This window comes from Cervus elaphus, chromosome X (genome assembly GCF_910594005.1).
Source record: "Cervus elaphus chromosome X, mCerEla1.1, whole genome shotgun sequence".
Taxonomy (NCBI): domain Eukaryota; kingdom Metazoa; phylum Chordata; class Mammalia; order Artiodactyla; family Cervidae; genus Cervus; species Cervus elaphus.
In genome coordinates, this window is record NC_057848.1 from 128,697,013 (window position 1) to 128,709,909 (window position 12,897).

Here is a 12,897-nt window from a genome sequence, read left to right on the forward strand (position 1 = left end):
ATTAGTAGTAGGTAGATACTGGGATGGATTTTTTTTTTTAACCAATTGATTATTTTTTAAACAAAATCTTGAATTTTTATTTTGTATTGGGGTATAGCTGATTAACAATGTTTTGATAATTTCAGGGGAGAAATTTTTAACCAAAACAATTGACAACTGTCCTCTTAAACTATTGTAGGCTTGGTTTCTAATCTTGGTTCTGCTGCTGACTAACTTGACATGTTAGCCGACTTCTTTTTACTGGAACCTCAGTTTTCTTATCTGTAAAATGTTAGACTGAACTAGATGTGCTAGCTCTTGGGAGTCTCCAATCCTGGCCTTCTCTGAGTATAATAAGTCACTCTTTTAGGCTTTTGAGCCTGAGACAGAGTCAAGAAGAGTAGGTTCAAGCCCTAGCATCTTGCTGTATGTTTTGTCCCTCAGTCAGCTTTCCTGGGTCCCTTCCCTTCTCTACTCCTACCTCCTCTACCTAGCCCAGACAGGCAGAGGATCTCTTACATAAGCCTAACTGACCTACTTGAAGATCTTTTGTTACAAGCACAATCACTTTTCCTGCAAACACAGATGGGATGTTTGCATCCATTCTGCAATCTATCCTTCCTGGGCCCTAAGGGTGGGTCTGATTGTGCTTCTTTTGTGTCTTCATTGTTAGCCTAGGTTTAGATGTTACATCCGTCTGTCTGTAGTCTTAAAAGACACAGTCTGAAGGGGAGACAGCTCAGCCAGTTTGAGTCCCTGGGAGCCTGATCTAGTGAATGCTCACTGACCATTCCTGCTCATCAATCATTTATCATGTCTGCTGGGAACCCAGGACAGTGCTAGACTTTGTCAGGAGAAAAATGACCCATCCCTGAATGGGAAACTACTGACAAGGGCCAGAAACACTGCTAAATGCCTTGGCCAATGTCTTTTCTCTTGCAGGGAGTAAAAGAGAAGAGGGAAATCAATAAGCCACTGGAAACCATCTTTCACTTTCTGATGGGCTGTTTAAATGCAGATTTCCCTTTTGGGCTATAAGTACTCCCCAGGAGACAGTTACATTCTCTTTGTAAATGCCTGCCAAGGCTAGAGACTTTGCAAGCCAGTGTCCTGGGTGGGCATGCTCAGTAGACTTCAAGGTAGTTTAAGATGGTTGAAATATATTTATTTTTTCTGTCTCTTCTCCACGTATAGAAGCAGGTCACAGTATACCTTACTAAATGCTGTTCCTGTTATCACTACCTTAGACCAGATGGCCACATTTAAGAATACATTAGAACTATTAGTTCCAACCTATCTCCTCCTCTGCTCCTCCCCCCCCACCTACAGTCCTCCTTCCCCTACAAGATTTTAACACGACATCTGTCAAATGGATAAAAAATGACTTTCCCTTCTTCTCGCTGTCTTGCCCACCCACCCTCTGGCTGTGGTGTTGATGAGTATAGAATTATACATGTGGGAGACACGGAGGACAAATTCTTCATGTAGTTCTAGCCCCCTCCTCCTAACCCTTCTGTAAACCTAGAGGAGCCCCACCCCCATCCCTTGGAGGAATTCCAAGGCTGACCTTCAAGTCACAGTCCAGAAAAAGTTAAAGCTCCCAAGTCTTGTCTCAGTGGAACTATGTAAAGGAATTCAAGAACCCAGGTGTAGGGTGATGGGTCTAGGTCACTTCAAGCATTTGGGGCTTTTTGAATCTCCTGCCTATCCCCTAGGCTTGCCCTGGCCATCTTTCAAGGTATGTAGGAAACAAGCAACCCACATGGGTAGCTGGAACTTAGTAGCCACAGCAAGTCCAAGAAGGATGAGATAATCAGGGCAGGAATATTTTGGAGATAGATCCCAGTCTGACTCAAGAGATAGGGTAGGGGTCAGAGTGACCTCCAGCTTGGGATGACATGCTTCTGACTCAACTCGTGGAAAGAGCATTGCTGAGTCATTTTTTTTTTTTTTTTACACTGATAATTTTTCTCTTAGAGTATTGGGAGCTGACTTGGGTAGATTGAACATAGCTCTAGGAAATTACTTCTAGATTGTAGTGTAGAGAGATGCTGCAAAAATTTTCCATTAGGGGCTTCAATGTTGAAGGTCTAGGAGGGAGTGGGAGTAGGGGTGCAGGTGCAGATAGTCTCTGAGGCAGCCTGGGAAAATCCACATAGACAAACTACTATAATTCCTTAGCCTGCCTGAAAACTGACACAAGAAGGAGAAGCCAAGAGCCAGAATTTCAGAGATTCTGGTTTCTTCGGAAACCATTGCAGTTAGAAGAAATTCTTGTACTTCAAACTCAGGCTCTAGAAAGTTTAAAAGACACTTGGTCTCAGTGTGATATATGATTTAGAATTGCCCGGGCCGCTTGTTAAAAATGCGGGGGTGATTCTGAGCAAAGAGTCTGGGAATGACAATTGAGAAACTGGTATAAAGAATCAGAGGCACTTGGATGATGCCAAAAAAAATTCCCAAACAACTTGACAGTAACTTTTATTTCCAAGATGCTTTGAAGGTGCAAGCTGATGCTTATCAGGTTGGGAGCTACTCTGGTGAGGGAGACCTCTGCAGCCAATGGTATCATGATTGGTGGTCTTCTCTCTGATCTTTGCAATCCTTGGCCCTGTTGGCTGCATTTTCTCTAAAGGACCTATTCCTTCAACAGGACCAAACTCGTGACATCATAAGCTTTGGGGCAGCAGCTGGGTCTCGCTTCAGAAACTCTTGGGCCTATTAGGTTGAGCTAATGGCCGAAGTGTCATACTAGAAGAGTCCATTGCTAAGGTGTAAACCAAACAAGGAACTTCCCTTACCTCATATATTTGGTCACTGTTATAGCTGAGATCACTTCGTAGCTTCTTTTAGAAGAAGTCTAGAAAGAGGTGCTATCCTTTGTTATTAGTCTGTAATAATTGAGAAAATGTCCTGGATGGTTTCATATCTTAAGATGCTTATCTGGATTTACCAAGCTTTTAGGAGCTTACAGGTGTGAATTGGCTTTTGACATATTGGCCTCTGGATCAGGTGGTCTGTCTTGTTCTTGGTGAGCTGACCTGCATCTAGCCTCTCCTTTCAAATCAAGCCAGCTGGGCTGGGGTTCGTGTCTGCCAGGTGTGGCTAAAGCCAACCTTCATTTTGTTAAAGTGAAAAATTATGTTAACAGTGGGATATTGAAGGAAGCCAATGCCTAATGACTCACAAATCACATGCCCAAACTAGGAAAAATATAATCATATCATGAAAAGTGGCAATATTTGTATACTTCCTTTTAATACATTTAGAGCCACCATCACTTGAATGCATTAATTATTCTGCTCAGAAATAAAATTATCTGGTTATGGGTGATTGCAGCATCCATATTAAAGCTGAAACTAGATAGGTGTGAAGTATTAAATCATATAGAAAACAAATAGCAATCCTTATGTTTTAAAAAAATCAGGTTTTTTTCTTACCTGACATTTCTTCTTCCCCTGATGACCATTGAGCATCTGCAAAGATCTTCAGCAAAAGCCAGCCCACCCCAGAAGACACCTGGCCATAAATCCTATCAGCAATGGATTGGCCTATAGGTCATCTGGTACATATTATGCAAACAATTTCTTTGACCCCATAGAATATTCTGCAACTTGACAGAGATGCTAACTCTTTTGTTGTGATCTTCCTCAGAGCTTACCTTGTTTTAGGGCTCTGGGCACAGAACTTTAGAGGCTAAAAACAATGTTGTTCATTATAGATTAAGCAGATATTTTAGATTTACTGTTCACAAGTATACAATCTGTTTGGAGAATAACACCCTGGTTAACAACTTGAATAACTCTATGTTATTTAATATCTTCTTCTTATCCTAGGTAGAAAATAGTGAAAGAGACAAGGGAGAGAAGATATAGGGTGGAGTCGTCAGGGACAAGATTAAGGAGCAGGTGGGCCAAGATCATATGGCAAGGAAGAGGAAGCATATCCCATGTCCCTACACTTAACCATGGACAAGGGAATGGCTGAATCAGGCACAGAGGTAGGAGTCATCTGCCTGAAAGAGACTCTGTGTTACCAGAGTGGAAGGTCCCTGTTGGTTCAAGACAAGGATTGGATCCATAGATGGGGCTAGATTAAGGAGAGCTTTGAGAGATTAACAGTAGGGAGTTTTTGAGGCTTCTTGAGCATGGATAGTGGCACCAACAAAGAAGTTTTAAGAAGTGCATTATTAAGGAGGAGAGAGACCTGTGAGCTGTAGGAAAGCCAGTTAGGAGGCAACTTGAGGTGATAAGGCCCAGGCCTAAGATAAGGCATTGAAAAAGAAGATAAAGGGTCATATCTATATGTAAAAGAAAAAATCAGCAGGCCCAGAAAATTTATCAGAAATGAGAAAAATAAGGATGCAGGGGAATGGGCCCTTAATGTTTTTACTGGATGCAGTAGCAGGCACCCAGGGAAATGTGAAACAGGTAGTTGGAAATATGGGACTGGAGGTAGTAAGAGCTGATGTCATGAGAAAGATGATTTGTCTGAGGAGCTATGTGGCCAGAACAAAGAGCAAAGGTCCTTACTGACTTTTATTTATTTTTGGCTCTGCTGAGTCTTTGTTGCTGCTCATGGGCCTTTAGTTGTGGCAAGCTAGGGCTACTCTCTAGTTGCAGTGTGCAGACTTCTCATTGCAGTGGATTTGTTGCAGAGCACGAGCTCTGGGCACATGGGCTTCAGTAGCTGTGGCATGTGGGCTCAATAGTTGTGGTTCATGGGCTCTAGAGCACAGGCTCAGTACTGTGTGTTGTGGAGCACAGGCTTAGTTGTCCCAGGGCATGTGGGATCTTCCCAGATCAGGGATCAAACCCATGCTGCTGCACTGGCATTGAAATTCTTTACCACTGAGCCACCAGGGAAGCTTTCCCTGACATGGACAATTTTTAAAATTTATTTTTGGCTGCACTGGGTCTTCATTGTGGTGTGTGAGCTTTCTCTAGGTGTGGGGCAAGGGCTTCTCTATTTGTGGTGTGTGGGTTTCTCTTGTTCCCCCACCAATGATTGAACCCAAGTTCCCTGCATTGGAAGGCAGATTCTTAACCACTGGACCACCAAGAAAGTTCGCCCGCCACCACCCCCCCAACCACTGCCCCACGGCCCACCACTGACTTTTGAATAGAGCAGTCAAGGGCTAAAGTGGAAAACCCATTCCTCAGTTTTCCCAGTCAATCTGACTGGCCTGTGCTTTAATGTGTCACTATGAGTGAGTTATATTCAGGAAGGGACTAGCCAGTGCCAAGTTCTCATTTTCTTGAGTAGAGAGCAATAAAAGAATCCTATCAAGTGAAAACTTCCCTTGTAACTCAGTCAGTAAATAATCTGCCTGCAGCGCAGGAGACCCGAGTTCGATCCCTGGGTTGGGAGGATCCCCTGGAGAAGGAAATGGCAACCCACTCCAGTATCCTTGCCTAGAAAATCTCATGGACAGAGTAGCCTGGTGGGCTGCAGTCCTTGGGGGTCGCAAAGAGTTGGCACGACTGAGTGGCTAACGCTTACTTACTTACTATCAAGTGCAAAGATCAGTGAGAAGAAATAATCTATAATAATGAAATTCCTGACCTTTGCAAAGCTCAAGTGTTACGCTTAATAGAAAGCCAGAACTGGAAAGGGCTATTTGATTCAAGTCTGTAACATGACAGATAAAGAAACTGAGACAGGTAAAGGGATCCATCCAAGATGATTCAGTGACTTACTGGTAGAGCTTCTTCTAATAGCCAGTCTTTTGATACCTCCCCACTATTGTTGAAACAATCTGGGTTACACCTTTGTAACCCAGAAATGGGTAAGAGTCTTATCCTTGAACACTTTGGGCAAGATAACAGTTTGTTTACAAGGCCGTATGAAAAAGATCTCTGGTTTATTCAGGAGAGAATAAAATACCAGCCTACTTTAGATGTGCGTAAAGGAAACAAGGGCTTCCCTAGTGGTTCAGATAATAAAGAATTTTCCAGCAATGCAGGAGACCCAGGTTCAATCCCTGGGTCAGGAAGATCCCCTGGAGAAGGGAATGGCTACCCACTTCAGTATTCTTGACTAGAGAATCCCATGGATAGAGGAGCCCGGAGGGTTACAGCCCATAGGGTCATGAAGAGTTGGACATGACTGAGCAACTAACACCAACCAGCCAAATGGAACAAAAGAAGGGATTTTCTTTTGTCCATGCCTAGCTGTTGAGGGAGGGGATCTTTTGAGAGAATGGGGGTAAGTATCAACTGAAAAAAACCTTAAAGAAAGGCAAAATCCTTCAGGCTGCTTCTTATCCCCTTGTGAAGCTTCTCAGAATGAAAGCCAGGCTCAGCTACTTTTCATGGCAATTGGACATACACTGTTCTGAACAACAGTTTTTTAATCCTTCCCTCTGCTGCTCCTTGCCATTATAACTCTAGTATTTCTGGCAGCCACCCAGGCTAATTAAATAACTATTTTGGGGGTGGTACTGTTCAGCTAGAGGTCAAGAATGTGAAGAGGAAGACAAGAGGTGCAGCTCAAGAAAACTAGGTGAGGGTTTTACTTCTGTTTGCAAGGCCTGGCATTGGGAGTCCTCCCTACATGACCCAAAATACTCATTCTCAGACATACCAACCACTGAGCAGTACCTTGTAACCAAGAAAGGAGTGGGGTGCCATGGGGATCCTTAGGAGAATGAGGCATCAAGAAAGGCAGGGGTAAAGCCTAGACTAGAAAGACCATCTAGGGCTGTGGTTCACCAAATGTGGTCCCTGAACCAGTAGGCATCCCCTGGGAACTTGTTTGAAATACAAGTTCTCAAGCCTTACTTCAGACGTACTGAATAAGAGACTCATGAGACCTGGCAATCTGTATTTTAACAAGCCTTCCAGGGGATTGAGAACTATTGATTTAGATCATTCACAGGGTGGACTGGTCTCCCTGGAGAGAGAAACCAGCTGGGAGCCCTCTCACTTTGCCTTCTTGATAGGTAGTGTTGGGGATTCACAAAAGCAAAGCTATACAATAAGGTCATCTAGACATTCATGAATCTGCTCAACCATCTACTAATTGGGTGACTGTGGGCCACTTGGTAACCTCACAGGTTATATTCAGTAAAAATGAGTATATTAAAGCTTACAGTGGAGAGCTATAGAGACTAAGATCACAAAAGAAATCCCCTTATCCAATGCCTGGCACATGTTATCATCAAGTGCTTCTCTTCCTCTCTGTTTTTCTTTCTTCCTCCCTCTTCCTTGCCTTATTTCCTTCCTCCTAAAAGGGCCCACTGGCCACTCCAAGTTAGCTATAGGTACATGCCTCATTGTTGATCAGAAACAAGCCTGAGGGATCAAACTCCCTATGCCTACAGTGTATAATGATCATATTTTCAGGTTAAAAAGTCAGGACACATGGGTCTGATAACAGATTATTTGTAGGACAATGGAATAGAATATTTGAAATTAGAATTGCTGGGAAATCTAGATTAAAAAGGAATTGGATATTATTCCTTTAAGAATTATGACTCTTCTCCCTCTTCATCTTTTTATTCATGTCCAAAAGTTTATTTGGTTTGGGAATGCAGAACACCATGTGTCCCACTCAATGGTAAATCTGAGCAAGAACCAACTTATATTTGGTCCTGTACTTGAAATGCCCTGAGGATTGGGAAGCATTTTATTAGAAGTCACATCAACAGTGTCCCAAGGCTAAGTGCTATTTGGGCACCTTGCTGGAGTAACCCAGTACTATCTCCTGGCTTTTGGGGATGATGGGATTGCAAGATGAAGAAGTTGTGACCATTGGGAAATTAGGGATTTTGGTGGGGGGCATAAACCAGTTATGAACAAGAAATGAAGAATTTAAGCCTTGATACAGCCACTCCCAAATAGACTTTTCTTGATTTTTTTTCCTCTTATAGATAGCTCTGTTTTATTTGATAATTTGATCAGTTCCTGCTGCTCAAAACACTTGTCCTTGGTTTTTGTGAGATTGCACCCCTGGGTATCCTAACTATGTGCTGAAAATTCCATTTTCATTTGTTTCTCTGGTTCCTCTTCTCTTCTTCACCTCCTATTATTGCTGTTTTCCTAGGTTTCTGGTCTTCTTTCTTAGCACTTTCTTCCAGGGCAAACTTCCTTGGTTTCCATAATTTCTTCTGGATCATTGGCTCTCAAACCATTATAACTATCTCCCTTGCTCTCTCTTGAACTTCAAATCTACTTGCATGTCCTACTGGCCACCAGCATTCAGCACATTAGAGAAAACATCATGTTTTATGCCACTCCCAAACCAACATTTCCTCATTACTTATCCTTAAGCTTTAATGATCATACTTAGTTTTGAACTCCCTCTACAAAATCAACTTTGATCTCCTTTTCCTCAAATGAGATTTAAAGCCTTAAAACAAGACTCCAGTCCACCTTTCTAGCTGTCTTTCCATCCCAATCTTCCCAGCCCTTTCCAAACTTCACTACGTGTTTACCATCAAATTTGCCATACTCTTTGCCTTTGAGACTTTAGTCTGCCTCACATGCCTTTTCTGTTTCCTTCTCTATCTGTTACAATCCTACCTATTCCTTAAGGCCTACTTCAGTGCACCAAAAAACTGTCTTAGAGCCCACACATGATTCTTCCTTCCTCTGAAGTCTTGCACTAGGCCAGAGTATACCAGGCACAGAACTAGACATTATACATCTAGCACTGAGTTCACTTTCTCTACAATTCTGCCTGTGAGGCAGGTATTATTATCCCCATTTTGCATATGAAGAAACTAAACTGAAGGTTGTATAGCTTGAAAGTTTTGTCTATGGCTTTTGTGATAGTGTACTCTTGGTATCCTTAATTACATGCTGGCAGTTCCATTTTGGATTATTTATGTGGCCTCTCTTATATCCCTCATCTCCCTTTGTCACATCTACTTTCTAAAGTAGCAGAGCCCAGAACTGAAGCTAGGTTTGCTTTCCTTTAACCACTCTGGCATACTTCTTGAAGGGCATTCACTGTTGGTATAGTGTTGGGTGAAAAATGGATAAGCAGAGAAAAGTCGTATTTATGAAAAATTGTAGCAAGTTAAAAGTCAATTCTATATACAAAGGGGAGATTTGAAACCAATTTCCAGCCCACATTTAGCTTCCTTTTAAAACATCTCAGGGAATAAGGGAAAAACATCCCCTTATTCCTGCTTGCATTTGTGACTAGAGAACACAGGAGCCCTATATAGCTACATCCCCTTCTAGATTGCCCTCTTCTCATTGTCTGCACACACATTTGTCAATTCTTGGTTCACTGTCTTGCAGCTCATGAATCATGTGGAAGAGTAGAATTATCTTCACTTACCAGATGAAGAAAGTGAGACTCAGAGGCAGTGTAGTTTGTAAGAGGAAAAAGATGCTATAAAAATCAGACTGTGCCTGCATTTGAATTATGGCTTCAATGCTTATTGACTATATGGATTTGAGCAAATTATTTAATTTCTCTGAGCTTCAGTTTCCTCATCTGTAGGATAAGAATAATAATAGGGCTGCTGTGAGGATTAAATGAGTTGATGTGTATAAAGTGCTTGTAATAGTGTCTGACATATAGTTAGTGCTCTGTATTAGCTAATATTATCATCTTTGCCATTCCTTCGTTAGCAAGGCCTTAAATCCAGGTATCCTTTCTCTACCTTCTCTATCTATGGTGTTATGATGGGAAAACGGGAAGGAGGTTGGTGATCTGGTGACCTTAGGCAAGTCACTACTGCTATATTATACCTAATCTATAAAATGAGGTATTAAGGGTGATGATCTTTGAAGTGCTATCCAGTTTTGTCACTGACTCCAAGTAGGCCCTGACAACAGGCTTTCCAGTTGGTTTATGGCCACAGAGTCCTATCTAGGGATTGGTTTTGTCCAGGGTATATAGCTGGACTTTATGACCTGAGGGCCCAGGCAGGCCAACTAGACTAAATGGGGACAAGAATGAGCCAACTGCTGCTGGGGAAAGCCAAGAATGGACTCCCTAAAAAGAAGACTGCACTGTGAAAAACATACAGGTAGCAGAATCAAGTAGACCTGGGCCTAGGGGAATTCAAACAGCATCACATTTAGAGTCTTGAGCTGAGTGTTGGTAATTGATGCCAAGATACTCTTTTGACCCTTGATAAACAGTCAGTGATAAAACTTTAAACCCTTGTGGTGCTCTGAGTTGGGCTGTAGGTACTTGTTAAGCTCTAGTAACACTCTGTTGGTACCCATTTTTGGCAGGAGAGGGGAGACTTCTCTGCAAATACTTATTGAGGCCAGTGACCAGCAATTCTTTTCCTCCACTGTGGCCAGAACAAGAAGAAATTGACTTTTAGTGTAATTGTAAAAAAGCAAGTTTAAATGAAACTCCATTTAGAAGGGGTACCAGTGACTGAAAGTGGCTGTCCAAATCTCCTTCTTTGGGGTTCTTAAAGAATAGGAACCATCTGGTTTATGGTGTGAATGGAGTTCTGTGAGTTAATTATGGCTAATTAGTAAACATTGGTAGTATGCATGATAGATATTAGTGCATATGCAGTCAAAAGACTGAGCTTTATAATTTATTACATGTGTGATTGGCCAAAGGACCAGTTCACCACCCTGAGACTCAGTTTCCTCATCTTTAAAATATGAGTAATAGTGAGACCTAGTTCATTCATAAGGATCAAGTGATGCAGTAGATGTGAAACACTTTGTAAACAGTAATTCATGAGGTACTCGAAAGGTGGTATTAAAAAAGGTCCTATTTGAAATCTCTTTTGCATCCAAGCTGAGGAGCTCCCTCTATGCCTTCTATCAGAAGAACAATGGCTATAACCCAATGAAGGATTCCTTAGGCATAAGCTAACCAACAGAATGTCTTAACTAAGTCAAAAGATCAGTGTGTATATTTTTTCCTATGTGTGTCATGTGTTATGCATTAATATCATGACCATAGGGTTATTCTCTGGCTGATATGTTGGAAGGCAGACCTGTATGAGAGGATGCATGATCCATATTCTGTCTCTGTTGTCTGAATTATTTTGACTTTGGTCTTGTGGAGCCAATAATTACCTTGGTGTCCTTCATCAGAGTAGACTGATGGAAAAGATGACTTCTAGAGGACATGTTCAGCAATTCAGTTCTGGGAAGGGGATGTTTAAGTCCTTTGCCTGATGAGCCATATGTTCTCTATTCTGGAAATTGTTCCCCCAAATGCCAAGAAGATTGATGACCTATACAGGCTGGAACCAGTTGTGAGAGAAAGGAGAACAAATAATACAGTGGCCAAGATGGTAGCCAGAGAGAAACAGCCTATTCCCCCATACCCATCCTCATCACTGTGCCTAGACAAGTGTCATGAACATGTGTGTGTGTGTTTATGTGGAAGTGGCATAGATGTCTGCCTGCTACTATGTGGAACCAAGTCCTGCTGGCCATAAAGTCTAATGACCAAGGTACATAGCCCCTGCCTTGCTGAGTGATCTGAGCTTACCCTTTAATCTCCTTGTGGCTCAGTTTTGACATCTAGCAAATGCAGAAGTCAACCTAGATTCCCTATGTATCTCACAGGGTCATTGTATAAATCACTGAGTGAATCTGTGACAAGGTCGAGTTTCCTGGGAGCAAGGCATCACAGAATGCCAGATTCTTTCATACCCATGAACACATGAATTCTCTGGATAGCGTCATGTATGGTTGAGAACAGGAGGCTGCAGGACTGGGGTCCATTATATGTGAGGAATGCCATGGTCTGTAACTCATGAGGGTGAGGTACAGTAGAGTTAAATAATGTATCACCAACTCTCAATTGGACAGTTGAAAGGAAGAAGAGGAAATGGGGAGAACAGAGAATTTAGAGCAAATATGCTCGAGCCTCATTTTAGCCATTGGTTTCAGACTCTCCACTCGTTCCAGATCCAGAGCTGCCTTGAAGCATCAAGGACAGATGGACTGGAACTTTTTCTTCTCTAGGGGAGGAGCTCATGAGTAGGGATAAAAGTTTGAGTCCTGCGTAGTCCATATACACATTCTGGATCATTCTACCCACTGGCTAATGGAGAGTTGATAGTATTGTCTTGTGGTCCAGTAGAGCTTGCTCTCCCAGTGTTATCTCCATCACCCCCACCCTTCACCACTAATATGTGAGTTTTTCCATAAGTAGTAGAGCTTCGGGGAGCGGGAGAAATAAGGTAGCTAGATGTGTGGACTGAACACATTCTTATTTTGTCTCCTAAGCTGATCACTGGAGATTCCATCGTTAGTGCTGAGGCAGTATGGGATCACGTCACCATGGCCAACCGGGAGTTGGCATTTAAGGCTGGCGACGTCATCAAAGTCTTGGATGCTTCCAACAAGGATTGGTGGTGGGGCCAGATCGACGATGAGGAGGGATGGTTTCCTGCCAGCTTTGTGAGGGTGAGTGTCAGCTTTCACTCTCCTCTCCTTTCTCCTTGGCTACTTGCCCCTGGCTTCCCCCTCACCAGCCCCTTTTCTCCTTCTCATTCCCCTTCTTGTGGCTCCTCACATTTTTCCTCCATGTTTTGGTCTCCTACCCAGGACTTGGGCTTTCTTTAATCTTTGCCCTTCTAATTTTGAGATTTTTTTCTTGTTTTTATAACAATCCCCACCTCCTGCCTCCCACCTTCTACCCATTGTGACTTTGCACAAATCACTTCCCTTTTGGCCTTGATGGTTTTGAAGACCTTTTCAACTCTATATTGCTGTGAAATTTTACCTTTCTTACCTCTCTTTTCTGCTTTCTTTCTTTTACTTGCCTCTTCTTTTTTTATCCTTTCCTTTTATAGCTCTCTTCCCACCCTCTTTCTCCCCTCCCCACTCCTCTCTGCTTCCTTTGCCTCTTTTCTCTCATTTAGGGAAGTGTGAACACCCCTGCGTGTTGTCTCATGATTGTCTACAGCTGTTAATGTAAGAATCTGGGCTCCCTACCCTTTCAAGGGCTAGAGTTACTGACTGAAAA

The 12,897-nt window shown here is 42.5% G+C and overlaps 1 protein-coding gene across 16 annotated transcripts in view; it reads left to right on the forward strand.

Moving 5' to 3' along the window:
- The window catches only part of ARHGEF9 (Cdc42 guanine nucleotide exchange factor 9), a 435,862-nt gene that overhangs the window by 248,579 nt on the left and 174,386 nt on the right, over nt 1–12,897 (forward strand). For 9 of the 16 annotated variants that reach the window (XM_043895128.1, XM_043895127.1, XM_043895129.1 and 6 more), the window contains one exon: nt 12,156–12,335. The exons of 5 other annotated variants lie outside the window; for them this stretch is intronic. In XM_043895128.1, coding sequence (XP_043751063.1) covers nt 12,156–12,335 — 180 coding nt within the window. Of the gene's footprint in view, nt 1–9,851; nt 9,968–10,035; nt 11,375–12,155; nt 12,336–12,897 lie in introns of those variants that run through there. 2 more of the 16 variants (XM_043895140.1, XM_043895137.1) reach the window with 2 other exon arrangements.